Source organism: Pongo abelii, chromosome 13, assembly GCF_028885655.2.
Source record: "Pongo abelii isolate AG06213 chromosome 13, NHGRI_mPonAbe1-v2.0_pri, whole genome shotgun sequence".
In the NCBI taxonomy this organism is placed as follows: Eukaryota; Metazoa; Chordata; class Mammalia; order Primates; family Hominidae; genus Pongo; species Pongo abelii.
The window spans coordinates 68,715,436-68,735,178 of record NC_071998.2 but is presented as its reverse complement, the minus strand read 5'-3'; the positions used below and the strand labels follow the sequence as shown (position 1 = coordinate 68,735,178).

Sequence of the window (19,743 nt, the reverse complement as noted above, 5' to 3'; positions counted from 1 at the left end):
TAAAAATACAAAAATTAGCCGGGCATGGTGGTATGTGCCTGTAATCCCAGTTACTAGGGGGGCTGAGTCAGGAGGATCACTTCACGGTTGCAGTGAGCTGAGATCGAGGAGGTTGCAGTGAACTGAGATCGCACCACTGCACTCCAGCCTGGGCAACAGAGTGAGACTCCATCTCAAAAAAAAGAAAAAAAGAAAAGAAAGAAAGAACCCATATCTACAATAATTTTTTAAAACATAGGCATGGTGGTACATTGCAGCTACTTGGGAGGCTGAGGTGGGAAGATCATTTAAGCCCAAAGGTTCATGGTTACAATAAGCTGTGATCCCATCACTACACCCCAGCCTGGGTGACATGAGTGAGACCTTGACTCAAAAAAAAAACCCAAAAAACAAAACCACACTTTAATGGATTCATTGTTCATTTTGCTTAGTTACTCTGAGAAAGATTTTTTCTAAGTAATTAAGTTGCTGATGAAACGTCTGAGACCAACTAATATCTTCCATTTCATGAATTTAAGCTTCAACTGAATCCATTCTGCTGTGTAGTCCATCTTCTGAGTGTTTCAGTTTTATAATCAAATTTTTAATTTCCAGAAACTCTAAATATTTTTTATGGCATCCTATTCTTTATGAACACAGTATCTTTATGAATTGCTGAAGATTTTGATTCATTAAAAATTTCATGTTTCTCCTAGTAACTATCTTCTTGAACAGGTTAATTTTAATTTCATGCCTCCTTTTACGTTACTGGTTTTCTTCAAATTTGATGATTCTTGGTTGTCCATTTATAAATGAGGGCCTAAGATTAAAGTTGGAAGTGTTGTTTTTTCATCCAAATGGGAATTCTGGTTCACTTTTAATGAACACAAGTGATTACAGGCACTTATATGGTGATTATAAATGGAAGTGGCAGGTCATCATAGTTAGAGAGATCATGTGGGCAGCTTAACTTCAGTTCCTCTTCGTAGCCATTTTGGATAATTCCCTTATTCTCCGATCCCAGCACTTCTTGGGTCAGAGCTCTCACTTCAGATAGCTGCTTTCTTAGCCTGGTGGCAAACTCCAGAATCAGATGCTCCAAAGATGAGTGGAATGGCTTAGCTGTTCCACCCTTTAATTAACTGGTACTTAAATCATCTGCTTCTTATCTTCCAGAAATTTCACAGTGTTCAAATTTCTGGTTTTCCAACTCTGCTATTATTTTTATTTTAATATTTCTCCAGTCATTTCAATGGGATTCTAGAAGAGTAAAAGAATGTGTTCAGTCATCCATGTTAATGTTCCAGCATGTAGTTTATAATCAGAATTTTTAAAAAAACCAATCATCTCCTATCATGCTGATCCTCTGAAAATCAAGTGTTACTGTCTTGAGATTAGAGATTCTGTAAATACCCATTTGAAACTGGACGAACTCATTATTGGATATAGAACTGGATGGGCAAGGAAGAGTGATGATTTTTGACCACTAGTAATTATGTGTGAATTTAAGACAGGATGACAAGCTCTTTGCTACAGTATCACATCTGATAGTTTTCTGAAAAGAGTCCTGTTTGCATACAGATTGTATACGTGATGGTAAGTACTCAGTAAAGGGGCATAGTAATTTCTCAGTAAAGGAACACACTTGTACCTTTCTCTAAACCAAATGAAAATACCATATTTCAAAATTAAATGATATTAATTCAGGTATATTGAAAGTTTAACAATTATTTGCAGGGCTAAAATTGTATATATTAAGCAGAAAAATATCCACATTTATAACTCTTAATGTTATGGTTTTAAATGTTTGATAAAATATATGTAAAATATGGAAGAATTTTAAAACTATAATTATGTGATTGTGTGGTAGGTCTTGTAAAAATCCATGTTTAAAGAAAACTGGGGTTATCAGGTATAAACTCATTTAACTTCTAACTCTTCCCATTTTTGTCTCTGTCCACACTTCCCAGGATCCCCCAACTCTACAATAACTTTTACATATTTTACAATGTGACCCCATCCCTGATTTTATTTTCTAATCCATATTTCTTTCCCAGATTCTCTAAGTTACTTATCTAACCATTTTGCACTACATGTACGGGAGTCATCTCAAGTTCATCAAGAATTCAAATATGTACATCCCCATCTGTTCAGATCTGTTTCTTTTAGTCTTAAGAACATTAAAGTATCTCATGCTCCCCGCTTGTCTGAGATCCTGCTGCATAAATGAGCCTCTCCTTCTTTACTTGGTTCCTTCCTTTCACCTTACAAACATTTAAGTCCTTCTTATTCTAAAAAATTCCTCTTCAGCTAACTCCATTTCCTCTTATCATCCAAACTCCTTCAAAGAGTAGCCCTATACCTAGTCTTCATTGTAGCCTCAGGGCATTCCTGCCCCTCAATTTACTGCAATCTGGCATTTTCATCAACCAATTCAGTGAATTGCTCTCATTAAGGTCACCTGGGACCTAACTGTCAAAATCCCATGGACACTTATTCTCTGCCGTGTGACACTGTATTCTACTTTTTCCTTCTTGACACTCTTATCACTTGTCTCTCTCAGAATCCTTTCTTTGCTTATCACTTAAACCTTGACAGTCCCCACAATTCTGTGTTCTCATCAACTTTATGATTTTAACTACTGCTTATATGTGCTGATGACTTTCAAATTCTTTATTTCCATGTCTTCACATGCACATCCAATCATCTACCAGTCATTTCCTCCTGAAATCTGCAGGTGATGTATTCAACCTGCTCCAAACTAAACTCTTCTTTCCAAAGCAGTTCTTTATCCCATATTCTCAGCCTCAATGATGCCACCACCCAACCTTAGTCACAGAAACACAAGTCCACCCACTGCCTCTTTTTTACTTACTTCCCATAACCAAATCTTATTTAATTGCCAAAATAAGATTAAAACTTATTCCCTCCCTTCATCTATACCTTATTTTAGATCCCTTTCTCTTCTTGCTAAGTCATAAGTTACCAAATTGGCATTTCGTGGCACCAGTTGTTAGGCACTCCTATTAAAAAAGGATTCTATAAACAAGTATATTTGAGAAGGGCTGCATACCATATGCCTGTCTTGAAGACTCAGAATGAACATTAGCCTCTGGTACCCTTGAGAAGTACTACTGTAAAGAAACCTGCGGCTGGGCATGGTAGCTCACGCCTGTAATCCCAGCACTTTGGGAGGCCAAGGTGGATGGATCATGAGGTCAGGAGATCAAGACCATCCTGGCTAACACGGTGAAACCCCGTCTCTACCAAAAATACAAAAAATTAGCAGGGCATGGTGGTGGGCGCCTGTAGTCCCAGCTACTGGGGAGGCTAAGGTGGAGCTTGCAGTGAGCCGAGATCGCGCCACTGCACTCCAGCCTGGGCGACAGAGCAAGACTCCATCTCAAAAAAGAAAAAAAAAGAAAAAAGAAAAGAAACCTGCTTAATTCTATTTATGCGAGGCTCTCCTTTATGTTTGTCTAAAAATTATTTCAGTAGGAGAGGAAGTGGGAGGATAAGTCCCATTTAAAAATCAAAGACAAATGCTCTTCAGAAGAGTGTGGAAAACTGATCTCCATATTTCTTTAATGTATCAGCCTAAAGCTAATGATCTAAAATGCAAGCCTGAGCATATAATTTCCATTCTTTACTAGCTCATTATTTACTGAAGAAAAAGAACCAGCTCCATGCAACGTAGATTATACGACCCGATCTTGTTCCCCTAGCTGCCTCCTTCAGCGACATCTGCCAGTGCCTGATGACATTTCGGTAACTCTCAAATACTTGTGTTTGTGGTTCCTCAAACACACATACTCACACTCACGGCTCTGTACTTCTGCTTATGCTATTCCCTCTGCCCTGAGTACCCTTCCCCTTCACCTTCTTATTCACCAGCCTGTAACTCATTACTTTAAGACTTAGCTTAGAAATTAACATGACCTTTGGTCTCTTTAGTTGGCCTTTCTTGGCCCCACTGCTCTCCTCCTTCTTCCCCAAACACTGACTAAACTCCCTCAGCATTCCCACCATAGAACGTAACATATGGTATTACGACATCTGCTTGTGTTCTCTCTCCTTCACTCAACTGTTAAAAAGCCAAGATTACATCTTATTCATTGCTTCATTCCCATAACAGTCAATCCATGATTAATGAACTCAGTAGTATTGTAGCAGCCCTTTTGATAACAATCAGGCAAGACCATCCAGAAGAAATCTGACACTCCAGCTTTTTTCTCATCTCATCTCTCAAGTCATAGTCTGGTTGTAGGAAAGGACTTATCTATGCATATTTTTACCAGGGAGGGGTATTTATTCCAAAGATTTATATCCATACTCTTACTAACTCTGCCTTTAAAAAATTCAACCCAGGTGTGCTTTCTGATAGCCCCATTCTTTTCTACTTCTAGTGTTCATTGGCTTTTTTCTCGGAATCTTCCTTAAGTGGTTCCTCTCTTAACAGTGAAACAGGATAGCTGATTAAAGTATGGGTTCTGGTTCAGATCCCAGCCCTACCACCTATTTACAGCCATGCAACTTTGGGCAATTCACATAATCTGTCTCCTCAGACTCCTCATCTATAAAATGGGCATAATAATATTAATAGTTCCCTATCTTATAGGGTTGCTATAATCCATGAACATGCTTAAGCATCTAGACATGTTTGCTGCTCTGGTTATATATTAGAATATGTCAATGGCTTCTGGCCATGTGATATATATTTATTTCCACATTTAACCAAACGGTAAAATTATTCCATTTATTCACTCCCATCCCTTTCTATTCATCATACTCTGCTTTGTTGTTCTGTTTTCTCCCTCCACAGAATGTTAGTTCCTTGAGATTAAAGACTTTGTTTTGTTCACTGCTGAAAGCCATAGCACCCAGAATGATATTATACATACTAGCCCCTCAGTAAACAATTGCTGAATCAATGTTGTAAACTATCAAAGGAAAAAAGAGACCAAAAATTTCATTATAATAAAAAGTATAGAGAAATCTTCCTTTAGTGGCTTCCAATCCTATATTTTAAGACACCATACGCCATAATAAAAACATAAGAAAATTTATTACAATTTAAAGGTAAAAACAGTTTCAAAAGATTTAGTTATATGAAAGGCATGACAGAGAATGGATGCTTTCTTGAAATTCAAAATCAGATCCAAGAGTATCACTTTCAGAATGTTCTTTTATTTGTCTTGGATGAAACAGTCACTATTCTATTTTCTTTCTTGACAGAAATGTATTTTTTCAAAGACCTACTTTTAATTGGTTCATTAACCAAAGAACTAGTTTCCCTAGTTCCTTTGCCTTTCTGGTTTTCAGGACAGTCAGATCAGGAATGCAGGTCCTTTCCAGGGTGTTGCTTATCAGAGTGTTTTTTTGGTATATTCACCTGTTTTGGTCTTTTTCTCTGAAGAAGATCTGCTATTTCTGGACAACTCCTCTTCTTTTCTTTGACTTCCAGTTCCAGAAGTTGCATCTGGTGAAGGAGAACACATTCTAGCAATGAATCCTTCAAAAGACTCCTGCCGCTGCTCAGTGGCTGGGACTCCTAGGTTGTTGCTGGAAGTTCCTAAGGCCTCTGGAGTAGAAACTGGGACAGGAAAGGAGTCGAGAGGCAAAGGAATTCTAGCATCACCTGTAATTTTCTGAAACTAGAAGGAAAAACAAAACAAAAATTTAGTGACAAACAAAGCCATCATTAAAAAATTGAGTTCAAAACGTCAATGTTATTCTGTGATCTTAGAAGATTTCCAGGTCATTTTTCCCCTAATTATATCTTACCAAGTGATTGCCAACTTAACTTAGCTATAGCCAGGGGTAGGTCCAGCACATTTTCAGACTTCTGTGTTTTGTGTAATTATTACTAATTTATCTCTCCCTCATTAAAAAAAATAGAACCTTATTCTATAAGAAAATTAATATCTTTCCTATCCTCTATGCACATGTAAGCAGTATCCAATTTGTAAGGAGACTGAGTTTTCAAGTCGTCAGTTGCCAAGACCAGTCTGAGACTGGCTGAGATGGGAGATGGGGGCTCCAAGTAAGGCCAGAGGAAAAGCAGCAGGGGACTCCTGTGGCAGACAGGTTTGCCCCTCCCATTCCCATAACTAGATGATGCCTATAATATACTGCCTGTTTGTTATATATGAATTACTTATTCTGAAAAATTATCTATATCAGTACTTGTACCTTCATTAGTGTTCCTTCATTGTAAGCTGACTGCATACAAATAGAAACCTAGATGAAATATGAATAGAATAGACATTTATAAAATTTAAAATTTAAAATCGTTTCTCTAATCTTTCATTTCTTCACTGAGGATAGTCTACTTTAAATCATAAATTTTCAAAAGAACTTTCTTATTTTTTATTTACAATACAATATAATGAAATGGGCACAAACTTACTGATCTCGGTCTTGGAAAGGACCCCAAAGATGCTTCTGGTCCCTGAGCATGTGAACAGATCATTATTTTTTTCTCTCTGACTTAGTAATTCCCTTTTTTGCCAATCACTTGTAGAATCACTAAGTTCTGTTCTATTCACTTACCTGGATATTTTGCACTTGCCCTAGGGCATTCTGCTTTGGTTCTGGTTTTTCATCTTCAAGTGCCTTTTCTTCTTTAGGTGGATTACTAACAGAAGAAGTCATCTGGGGATGACCTAGTAATTGAAAATCTGACTGATCTATCCCAGCCATTGTGGCAAGCTGCCCAAGCCTGGTCAAGAGAAGAAAAGGAGGAAAAGGCAAGGATTACTAGAAGCACATAAGAACAGCTTACATTTCCCCGAACCTACAATCATGAAATACTTCTAAAATCTTAAAACCCATTATCCTACTCCAGACTACACCCCCATCCCTCCCAATTTCTCAGACCTTCCCACATTTATCCTCTGAGATAAACCATATCAGATCATCCAATCCTTTAAGCACTGTCTCTTCCCCCAACAATGTATTAGATACCTCTTGACTTCATTTCCTTACTTATTCCGTATTTTATATACTGTCTCAGTAGAAGCTGCAATTTCTACCACACACCTACTGCCTCTCACCTTCATCCCCACACATCTATACCACCTTTCCTCCAGTCCTCAAGAATATGTTTGTCCCTTTCCTCACCAAACCGTTCACCTACAAAACATAACTCTATCAATTATCTATCTCCAACTCTTTCTTTCAGTATATTCTTTCAGCAAAATCATTCTTGGTTGAGGACCACTGATCCATATCTATATCTACCCTGCAGATTAATAACAATTTTAATATCTCAAAGTTAATTTTAATTCAAACTTATTTAACAAGCAAAGTGAATAAAAGAAAAATTCCTATACATTCCTGAATACTTTCAATTAAAACTACCTTCAATTTGGTCTTTAACAAGAATTACAGCTACCAATTACTCTATCTACAAGTTACTTTTTTTTTTTTTTTTTTAAGAGATGGGCTCTTGCTATGTTGCTCAGGCTAACCTTGAATTCCTGGGCTCAAGTGATCCTCCTGCCTCAGCCTCCCAAGTAGCTGGGATTACAGGTGCAAACCACCAAGCCAGATAAGTTTACTCTTTCATGTTGGGCCCTCAACCAAGGCAGGTTTGTCATTTTGCATTTCTTTTAAAATTCCACATTTAAAAAATCAAGTGTACTATTTACAATTACACAGTAAATATGACTTCAGGAAGCTATAAAAATTGTTCAAGTTCCTTGGCAAAACACCATTAAAGTCATGGAGGGACAAATGTCATAGGGAGAATGTAACTAACCCAGCATCTTTAAGGAGATCCAAGAAAGCATGAAACTTCTGAAAAGAATTCTCAATGCTGCCCAAAACACCTTCATCATCCAGGATCATATTTGTCAATGACTGTGCATGAAGGGCTTCAGACAAAGAGAAATTTATATTTCTTAACTGGGCATTTTCATGTTCCAGCTATAAAAGAAGATTGAAAATGTGTGACATGATTTTCTCTCATTATCACCAAAACAGTTTTTATGAAACTAAAATAAAACATTTTAAAAATGTAATTAATTTGCAGTTAATCTAATTCTCCACCAGTAAAGACAGACCATATTAAATAACAATCAAAACCTGGAGATAACTGACAAAACCTCCTCCATAAACAATATAAATAGTATTTCATTACTGATCTTTCAAAAAGATCACATTTCTAACAGGTTAAATACATACCTGGATCATTCTATATTTAAAAATGAGCTGTTTAAGACTAATTTTTAGTCAATTAGTCAATGAAATAAAGAGTTTAATTGTTTAAGTCAATTAGACAATGAAATAAAGAGTAAGCATTTTACAATTTGGCTGTTAAGGACAAATTTTTGCCAGTAAAATACTTAATATATAAATTTAAGAGTCCTAAATCATACTCAATTTACTGACTGTACAATTACCAATATTCCCCCTTTGCTTTTGAAAATATGTACTCTCCTGCCCACCAAATTTATTTATCTAATACTACACGTAAGTCTAACTCTAGTATGTCTCAGAAAGGCCTTTGTGTTCACAATACATCTTTTGCCTTATACAATCAGGTGCTCAACCTTTACTGAATGATTAACTGTCTTTCAAACCAATGCATATACTTTCAAAAATTCCTCCTTAAACTTGCTTTGTAATAATAAATTATAGTTATGTAGAACTTTCTAGCTTATGCCCTGCTCTTACGCACATTCTCCTAATTTAGTCCTCATGGTATAGATTTTTATCTTTCATTGCATTCTTACCAGTTTTCCATTATCTTTTACCTTATTTATTCATTTTCCTAATTCACCTTCAGTAGATAGTCTCATCCCCATCTTTTACACAATTGTATATACAGTATAAGCCTAATAAATGCATTCTTGAATTGATGCATCATGAACAGAAAATAAGCTCCAGTCATATAAAAGCAGAGGAAAAGAAAACAAACTACAATTTTTACATTTTTAAAAAACATGCTTTTGGAATACAGATCACACGATCACCAAATATAAGTAAATGCAAACATGAACATACTGTGACCATTTGCAATACATTATATTTTCTCACTTTAAAGTTTATAAAGTGTGTGTATGTATGACTTAAACCAAAACCAAAACAAAAAACTCTCAAAAGGTAAGAAAACTTTTATTTACCTCACTGACTCGTTTATCAGCCTTAAGCCTTATCACTCTTTCTTCCTTTAACTGCTTTAGGCACTCCTCCAGTTTTTCCTAGTATTAAGTAGTAATAAAGTAAATATTATAATTAATTCCCAATATGATCCCCAAAACTCTTCCAGCTGTTGAGCTCACCAAGCATTTAGGGACAGAGCCAGAAGTGAACTCAGATATCAGGATTATAGCCTACTGCTTGTATAATATCATACCATGCTAGGGAAATTAATTACCAAAAACATCAGATTCGCACATCACAGATTTATTTCCACTCTTTCCAAGATAAATTTATGACAGCTCACCATAGAAGGCATACACATATATTTATTGAGTCAGAAATAAAAATTAAGGCTATGAAAAAGAAATTCTATTCTTATTTGTGGATCCCTTATAATTGGAAGCCCTATTAACACACTTAACACACCTGAATTATGTAACAGCAAATTAAAAATCAAGTAACCAATTAAAAGGGACAGGGCTCTTTCTGGTAAAGATTGAAATACAAAAGGAATTAGACATGATGGAGATTCTCCAATTCCCTCCAGAGTGTTGAGGGAAGGAACTCTACCATATACTTACATTAGGAAAGGAAATTGGTGCCACTTTCTGGAGTAATCTTTAGTAAATACTACCAATTCTATGTCTGGGAATTTACCTTAAGGAAATCACCAAACTTGTGGACAAAGATTTATCTACCAACATAATGTCACAGGACTGTTTACAACTAAAAGCCTCCAAATTGTGATTGGTTAAAAAAAAAAAAAATAGCACATCCCTATGATGAAATGCTCTATGGAGCCACTAAAAACAATGATACGGGTCTTAACCAGAGTTAATGAATGGTCGTTTTTCTTGGGAGATGGTCCATAAGCTAAGTAAGATTCTCTGATGTGGAAGAGCATTCAATGATGTGACAAAATATTTTGATATCTTTTTAAGATAAAAGGGCAAATTACAAAATATCCAGGTGTGTGTACCATGCAGAGGTGGTTTTTATTTCCCTCAATGTTTTTCACGATTTTCAAAAATTTTCTCAAAGGGCATATATTTTTATACTCAGAACACATGTTTGAAAAATCAGTAAATGCCCTAATAACTACAAATTCTTTAATGTTTCATTATCAGTTAAAGCCAACCAAGTTTTTATGGGAAAAAGGAAAAATAAATTGCAAAATTCCTCTACTTATTTATATAATGGTTTTAATATTTAGAACTGTTATCAAAGAACTTCTAACCAAACATGCAAATAAGCAAAAAACTTATCAGAATTGGAGAAAGAATAAAATCCTCCATTCCTAACTAGTTCTAAAAATCACATCAAATCACAATTACATGAAATTGTTTCTCCCTCTAGTGGAGGAAGTGAGAACATAATGTTACATATTTATGAAAGTTCCCTCCTCATTACTCCTTTAAAGAGTAATTCACGCTCCTTAAAGAAAATAAGGAATATGAAATGAAACAATTAGAAAGTAAAATCACTTAACATTCCACTACTTAAAAACGACTAATGATAAAGTGTTGTAGTAATTTTCCTCCCTGACAGATGCTCCCCTTCCTCCCTTCTACACATGGAAAAGTTTATTTTTTTTCTGGAACACAACCCCAGAAATATCAGATGTTATCCTGTACAACAACCCTTGAATATCAAGGGCTTGAAGTATGCAGGCCCATTATATGCAGATTTTTTTCAACCAAATGCAGATCAAAAATACAGTATTCTGGCTGAGCACGGTAGCTCATACCTGTAATCCCAGCACTTTGAGAGGCGGAGGTGGGCGGATCACAAGGTCAGGAAATCGAGGCCAACATGGTGAAATCCCGTCTCTACTAAAAATATAAAAATTAGCTGGGTGTGGTGGTGCACACCTGTAATCCCAGCTACTCGGGAGGCAGAGGCAGGAGAATCACTTGAACCCGGGAGGGCAGAGGTTGCAGTGAGCTGAGATTGCACCACTGCACTTCAGCCTGGCGACAGAGCAAGACTACATCTCAAAACAAACAAACAAACAAACAAAAAAACAAGTATTCTCCAATGCAAAAGCTCATAAGGAGGACTGACTTTTTATATACCCTGGTTCCACAGGCCAACTGTGGGGCCTGAGCATGCCTGCATGGAGTTGGGTATATGCTGGAGGATGGGGTCATGGAATAACCCGAGTATGCTGAGGGAAGACTGTATATCCAATTTTATGTTAGGCATTCTTCCATTTAAGATTTAACACTGAATCAGAGAACTCATAACTCTGACTTTTTTTTTTTTTTTGAGACGGAGTCTCGCTCTGTCGCCTAGGCTGGAGTACAGTGGCCTGATCTCTGTTCACTGCAAGCTCCGCCTCCCAGGTTCACACCATTCTCCTGCTTCAGCCTCCCTAGTAGCTGGGACTACAGGAGTCCACCACCACGCCCGGCTAATTTTTTGTATTTTTAGTAGAGACAGGGTTTCACCATGTTAGCCAGGATGGTCTCGATCTCCTGAACTCGTGATCTGCCTGCCTTGGACTCCCAAAGTGCTGGGATTACAGGTGTGAGCCACCGCGCCTGGCCAACTTTGACTTTTTTAGTGGGCTAAATAAAATATTCCACTGAGCCAGCTTACTGGTTCATGTAATCATTCCTTTATGGCTAACAAGACTGTTTCCAACTTTTCAACATTATAAGATAAAATAACCACTTTTAAGCATGAAGGTTTTGTTCTCCCATATTTAGAATAATTTTCTTGCAATAAATAAAAAAGGAATTTTAGGTCAAAGCAAATAAACATTTTTAAGGCTCTGCAATACTTACATCCAAATTGCTTTCCAAAAGATTTCTAAGATTTTATACTGCTACTGGCAATGAAACAGTCTATCACTTGGATATATCACCTCTACTCTAACTGTTGGCTTACCTTCCCACTTAAAGTACAAGATATTCAAGAGAAGGAAGTATATTTTATTAAGTGTTTATCCCCAGCATTTATGTGTACCACAAAGCAGATAACCAATAAATAATTGCTGAATAAAGAAAATCCCTGCCAATATAAGATTTATGTGTGTGTTAAAGACAGAATGTGTGTTTTTCTCTAACAGATAAAAGGTTACTGTCTTCCTTAAATGTGCACTGTCTTCCTTAAATGTGCATTTCTTTGCTTACTAATTAGTACTTAAATTTCTCTTTTAGGTTATTTTTTGGAAATTCAGATTTTCTGAGGCAAAGTTCTGGCCCTACCCATCAGCTGTATAACCTTGGGCAAGTTCAATAACTCTAGGTCTTAATTTCCTCATCTATAAAATGGAGATAAATTCATGTATCATAGGGCTCTTGAAAGGAGTAAATTAACACACATATAAAACTGAGAGGAGTGCCTGGTGTACAGAATATGATCAACGCAAAATGAATAAACATACGAATAGAATTAGTAGAGACGAGCTTAAAATGAAAGTTAATCTTCTCCTCCTCACTCACACATCCAGCTTCCCAGAGGCAACCATTTCTTTCAGCAGGTTTTTTTAATCACAAAATATGCTATACATACTGAAAAGTGCATAAAACACACTATTAGGGAATACTCATGTAGCCATATACCCAAGTTTGCAAGTACAACCAGCTAGCATCTCTGAAATCCCCCATATCTTCTACTCATCACAAGCCCCTCTCCTTCTCCCAGAATTAAACACCATCCTCATTTTCCTAATGATCATTTCCTTTATATGCATGCATCCCTAACAATCTAGTTTTGCCTACTTCTAACTTTATGCAAAGGGAATCATAGTGAATGCAGACTTCTGCATCTTCTGTCTTTCTTTCAACATTGTTCTTACAATTCATCTGTTGTTGCCTGTAGCTCTTGTTCATTAAATTTTATTACTTTTATAGTTTTCTCAGTGTACAAATGCAATCTAATTTTTAATTCTTAATGGACATCAGGTTGTTTTCAGGTTGAACTATTACAAATAACGCACGTGGACACTTTTGCACCTGTTTTTCTGGTGCATATACCCTCGGATGACTTGTTGGGTCCCAAGGTATTCATATACTTTCAATTGAAAGACAATGCTAAACGCTTTCCAAAGTAGGTGTGCTCACTTATACTTCCGGCATAAACAGGGTGGAAGATTCTTATTACACTCCAGGTCTATAATACCTGCCACTATAAAATTTTATTTTTTGCCAATCTGATAGGAGTGTAGTTGCATCTCATACTGATTTCAGTTCATTTTTCTCTGATTACCTATATGGCTGAACACTTTTCCATACTTACGGGCTACTTGGATTTTTTTGTGTGTGAGGTTTAAGTCAACCATTCTTCTTTTTAATCCTTCTCTAGTTCTAAATAACATATTATGTAACTACTACATGACCGAATTTTAGACATTATTTACTAACTTTCTGCTTTACTAAGTAAGAGTTTGGTTCATTCTCACTTATTTACTTACTTATAGCCACTCCTCTCAATAAAGTTGTATCACCATTAGTTTTTCCATTGGTCATGATCTCTTCAACTTCTAGTGATATACATCACTTAAAAATTTAAATTGTTTATCAACTCTAAATTCTCTCAATGTCCTGCTTTGTAAAATAAGGACATATATACTTTTGTCCCTTCTTTCCACCTGTGTCCACCTTCCAAACTTAGCTTTTACACTGTTAAAGTTAATATTTATATTCTGTTCTATATGCAGAGCTGTTTGTTTTTTGAGAGACAGATAGATCAGTGTTTAAGAGAACAGGCAGAAAGCTTAAGCTCAAATCCTTGATCCAACTCTAAATTTAAGTACAGCTTGGGCTTACTTAAATTTAGCTTCTTTTCTGAAAAGTAGGACTAATAGTAACACCTCCCACAGGTTATTCTGAGGATCAAATGACTTAATATAAGCAAAACACTTAGAACAGTGTCCAATACGTGCTAAATCTGATACAAGTTAGTTATTATTGCTATTACATGCAAATTGATAATCAAAGCTGCAGACCATGGCAGTATTTCCATTAGTACGATTAAATTAATACTGCCTACTGCAGAGTTATATTGTAACTCTGTGTATATACAGGTTACACCGCCTTCTATACAGTTTCAGTGCCACAGCCCTTGTATAGAGTAACCGCCTATCTTAAGTTGCCCTGGACTGTTTCAGTTTACAATCCTTGTCTTGATGTTAGTGTTAACAGCACCTGCTTACACTATTAAAAAGTGTTCTGGTTTGTGCAACAAATTAGATAGGTGGTCACCGACTGCTGTGCCACTGAAAAAGGCGGACAAGCTCAAGTGGACTTTTTCCCTTTTGTACATCAGTGGTAGCTCAAAAATCTGCCATAGTTTAATTTGTTTTATGTTCGTGCCAACAGAACTTTCTCCTCTGGAGTTTGATTCTCTCCTTCCCTCTTTTCTTCTCTCTCTTTCCCCCTCCCTCATTCTAACAGTGCCTAATACATAGTAATATGCTTCAAGGATTTTTTAAGCTCTCAGTCACACAACCAATGGAAGCCTCTCAAATCCAGACACGCTGCTCTCCACACTGAAACCACTGATCCCTGATATCCTATTATCTTCCTTCTTGGTTTATACCCTCATTTTGTGGGACTATGTTTTCAAATAACAAGAAAAAGTACAGCGCAGGAGGTCCAAAACGTCCTATTCAGCCCCAACTTAGATTGACAGTTTGACTAGATGGGAAACTCCAGGTTGTCAATTATTTTAAAACTTTGGAAGTATCTTTCTAATTCCAGGATCCATGGTAGCTGATGAGAAGTATAATAAAGTCTGGTTTTTATTGTTTTTTAAGTGACTGGTATTTTTCTCTCGGGATTTCTTTCCTCAGTATCTTGAAATTTTACAGTGAAGACTGTCTACTTATATGTGTCTATCTAAGGCAAACTTTCTTATAATTTTTTTTTGTAATTTCCTTCCATCCATTTTTTTCTGTCCTCTGAGATTTCTTACAGCAACATGTTAGGCCTCCTAGATGCAACCTCACTACCATATGATTTCTGTTGTATTTTCCATTCCTGCCTTTCTGTTCTATCTACTGAGAAATTTCCTTAATTCCTACTGAATTTATTTCAACCATTATAATTTCCAAGAGACCACCCTTGCTTTCTGCTATTCCTTTTTAAACAACACCCTATTTCTTTTTTACAGGCACTGTACCTTTTGTACTTGTGCTTAACAAACCTAAGGATGTTAAGCAGAGTTTTTTTCTTAAAGTATTTTTGTTCTTTTAATCAGCTCTGGTCCTATCAGGACATATTTTTCATCTTTTATTTTCCCTGTCATGTTGTGAGTTTTACTCAACTATCAGGTGAACCACGGTTATTTCCTATTTAAGAATAAGGGAGCAGAGGATCACTGGGAGCTGATGACTAGCTTCTCTTATGCATGAAGAAGTGGGTAGCCAGTATGGCAGGATATCCTCAGCTACCCTTTTCTAAGGTGCAAAATCCACACTATCTACCCTAGTTCTCCCCAGTTACTTTACTGTTTTTCAAAGTCAAATGATCTCATTTCAGGAGAGCGAAGGTAAGGCTAGGAGTCAACTCTTCCATATACAAACTGTCAAGGAGCTCCCTCTATGTTAGTCACATTTCTAGCTCCCTTCCTTTTTCCTATATGCATATCTGTGTATGGAGCTGTTTCTGGAGTTAGATTAGATTCCCTTTGAGCTGTAGGCTTCCCCTGTGTATATTCTAGGCGATGGTTTTCCTCTGTTCTACTGCTTCGGTTTCATACTCATTTCCATCTGTCATCTCTATTTCAAAAATATGTTGAAATCTCTTCAATTCTCTTGATTATTGTAGGCTTACGTATGTTAGAAATTTTGATAACATCATTTTATGGAGTTCTTAAAACAGAAAAGAGCTGAGAGAATTCTCAGTGCATCTTGAATCAGAAATTCCCAAGTTATATTTCCTAACCTTCTTGGTCTCCCCAATGGCTATAATCACTTTTAGAATAAAATTTCCTAATTCCCTGGTGAAGAAAATAAATACAACACATTTAAAACAATAATGAACATGAATTAGACATTCTAGGATTTTGTTTTTCCTCTGGAACTTAGTAATAAACCACTTAGGTGCTACAAACAATAGGTGCTCATTTATAATAGGGACAATTCTACATTATCTATACATTTTCCCCTCTAATATTCTATCATTTTTATAATTATCTTAAAATTTCTCTATATAAATATCACTAATTTTAATTTAAAAAATGAAAATCTGGCTTCATTTTTTGAAAATCAAAAAGTGATTTCCATAGTCACATAAAAATAAGATAACTGCCCTTCCACCATGTGAGGATATGGTGAAAAGCCATCTATGAACCAGAAAGCAGGCCCTCGCCAGACACCAAATCTACCTGAGCCTTGATCTTAGACTCTCCTGCCTCCAGAACTGTGAGACATACATTCCTGTTGTTTATAAGCTACATGTAAGTATATAAAAAAGGGATAATTACTTCTATATTTGTAAGTTTCATATAAAAGAAAATTATATTAATTTTCAAAAATTAATTGTGGACTTCCTAGCACACACAAAAAGATAAGGCCTCCCAAAGAGCCCTGAATCAGCTGGTTACATTCATTCAGTGCTTAATTTCTTTGAGTTTATCTTATGATTATTAAGGCCTTCCCTAAATCTAATATTCTATGATTCTAAGGAAAGGAAAATATATTACTGATGACGTTTCAATTTTTATTTCTTAGAGTGCAGACGTCCTCCCTTTTACCTTGTTCTATGATAAAGAACCATTCAACGGATATGAGATAGAAGGAAAGGGAAAACAGAATTCCCATGCAAGCTGTCCAGTGCATAATCAAGCTTTCACCAAAAACTAACTAGAGTTTGAAATGATCTTCCCCATATCTTTAAAGTGGTAGCTTTGTACCTGTAATGCTTCTTGTTTTATACTAGTTTTCTCAGGCACTTCATGAACACTCTCTGAAGAATCATCAACCTCTTCAATTTCAGAGGATGAAGGACTCTCTACTGTCACAGTCACAGGAAAACCTGGTTGCTTAAAAAAAGAGGACAAGATTGTATAATAATATAAACCAAATACCAAATACTAAAGGACATCTAATCAAAGTGATCTTTCTGAAGTGTTAAGTCATTCTCTATAAATGTCTATCACTACTCCTTAGTCTAACACAATCAATAACAAAGTAAAAAGACACTAACTTATTCTTTCTATGTCACTGAAATAATTCTCTCATACAAGGTTTATAATTAATACTGGAATCGCCCATATTATTTTTTTCTTTTTTACATAAAATCTTTCCGAAAATAACCCATATTATTTTATTACACTTTTTTCACATAAAGCAAGCAAGGAGGCAGGGTAAACATTTTTTCTCAGATCAACTGCAGATGAGAAATTTATTCTCTACCATCACACACAGAGTCTTAAAGACAGGATGATTTTTAGGAGAAAAAAATCCATCAGTGGAGGCCTCACAAAGAATTGGAAGAATAATTTAAACTGTGAATAATAAACACTAGAATGGCCTGTAATCCCAGCACTATGGGAGGCCAAGGCAGGAGGACTGCTTAAGGTCAGGAGTTTGAGACCAGCCTGGGCAACATAGCAAGACCCTGTCTCTACAAAATAAAATAAAAACTAGAATTAAAAAAAAATTAACCAAATACATGCACACAACTAAAACTGAGACATCAAAAACCTCATCTTTTCCTCATTCTTAAGCCAAAACTACTGTAATAACAATGCAATTCTCCTGTCAAGTTTCAGTGCCACTAGAATGTTGTTCAATGTTTCCAAATATTTCAAAATTGACTGTGTCACAATCCCATAAAAAGTCCACAGATCAAAAAGAAAAGTGCCGGGATACATAACTGTACAGAAGAGAAGTCACGAGAATGCAGTATCTACTACAAGCATAAATCCTGCAGTACCTGAAAATCCTAGACGGTAGAATGAGATGCACGCCCCTACTTTTGGCTATGCAAGGGGCAGTACGGACACACAGGTGCTCCTTCATCTCAGCAGTGCTATCTTTTACAGAGAAATTACGGTCTCTAAAAACAACTGAAAAGGAAAATCTGATACTCTGACAGAATTCACTTGCTCTAATACCATGATGCAGAATGACAGGGAATGTGCTTGATCCTGACAAGGGAGAAAGAAAAGCTCTGAGAAAGCAGAGGCTTTAGGACTGGTTGCTTTGTTTTAGCTTTAGAATCTGGAATATATATATACATATATATATATAAAAAATATGTATTCCCCAAGAAGATTTCTTTTAAACTTAAGGACATTCTTGACTATGATAGCTCCATGTGTCGGGTGAGAAATGGTGGTCAAATTTGTTTTGCTGGTGGCAACAGAGAAATGACTTCCTGTCTACACAGATGAAACCACAAGGCCCCCATTGTGTGACATATCCACACAACTATACTGTGGCACTGGGAGAACCCAGAAAATTTTAAATGAATTTACTTCAGGGAGGGAAATGTTTTTTAAGACTCTATTCAGTTTAAAGAGCACAGAGAATGATCTTCCACCCTTCCCATTCCAATCCCCTACATACTATAAACATGGTAACTACGTACCTGCAACTGATTACATATATCACGTGTTTTGATTAATGGGAAACCCCTAAAAAGATATCGATAAATTAAGTTATATTTTGATGTAAATACACCACCAGTTAACACTAGGTAATAACACTTGCTAGTATTATGTATACTATCCATACATAACTGTGCATAAAAATAAATCACCTCCAAATAAGGGCCTGGAAAGCTCTGCTATGGAGAAAATTGAACAATTTAGCAGAACGGCTTTGGGATAAGACTCTGAAGATGCAGGTAGTTCTTATGTTTAGGATGGTTCAGATTTCCAATCTAACTTCTTTAACTGGTGATATTAATTGTTCTCTAATTCACAACTCCTTGTGACCAAGATGGGACTTGAAATTAGTAAGTATCTCAAGAAGATATGAAACTGCGAAGTTATTAAATGAAAGTGTAAAGACTGGGGCCTCAGTACTACAGTTTATGCAATAATAATTCACATTACCAGTTGTGAAATAAGTATAGTCGTCAGTTGCCTAATAAAGATTATACATATTCAATTTAATCTGAGCAAATGAACAGATATTTTATGTAGCATCTATTTCCAGTCCTATTTAAAATCAATTCTCTTTGTTTTCTTAAGCAATTGTTAATCTCCAATTTCTTGAATACTAAAAGTCATTTGAAAATAATTTATAGTAATCTAATTCATTTATTAAGCATAAAATTATAGTACAACATTTTTAAAAGACTTTTCTGACAAAAATTACTATGAATAGCTACCCCCAAGGTAACTGGCTACAACTAGTTATATCTGGTTTGACTCACTAAAATGAGTTAGGCCCGTTGGCTGAGTTAGATTAAGTCTAATCAACACTTCCTATCATTTTGCATTGAACAATTTCCTATGCTTTACAATGCCCTTTCCCCAATCTTAAATATCCAAATTCCTATTTCTGCCCTACAGGACTTGGTTTAACTGCACATACTTTAAACGAAACCTTTTCTCACCTGCACAATTGGAGATAATTTCAGTTTCCTTTGGACTCCCACAGGGATACAGTTTGCTGTGACACTTAATAACTTGAAACCCTACTTAGGATTATTT

General features: G+C 36.0%; 1 protein-coding gene across 8 annotated transcripts in view; it reads right to left on the bottom strand.

The window, feature by feature from the left end:
• Positions 1–387: 387 nt before the first annotated feature.
• The window catches only part of CEP78 (centrosomal protein 78), a 36,100-nt gene continuing 16,744 nt past the window's right edge, over positions 388–19,743 (bottom strand). For 2 of the 8 annotated variants that reach the window (XM_024252672.3, XM_024252675.3), the window contains 8 exons: positions 18,672–18,717; positions 16,990–17,118; positions 9,108–9,185; positions 7,742–7,908; positions 6,532–6,700; positions 6,172–6,219; positions 5,372–5,633; positions 388–1,239 (listed from right to left, as the gene is read on the bottom strand). In XM_024252672.3, coding sequence (XP_024108440.1) covers positions 1,229–1,239; positions 5,372–5,633; positions 6,172–6,219; positions 6,532–6,700; positions 7,742–7,908; positions 9,108–9,185; positions 16,990–17,118; positions 18,672–18,717 — 910 coding nt within the window. In that variant the 3' untranslated portion in view covers positions 388–1,228. Of the gene's footprint in view, positions 1,240–5,025; positions 5,634–6,171; positions 6,220–6,531; positions 6,701–7,741; positions 7,909–9,107; positions 9,186–16,989; positions 17,119–18,671; positions 18,718–19,743 lie in introns of those variants that run through there. The other 6 variants (XM_024252671.3, XM_024252673.3, XM_024252676.3 and 3 more) reach the window with 4 other exon arrangements.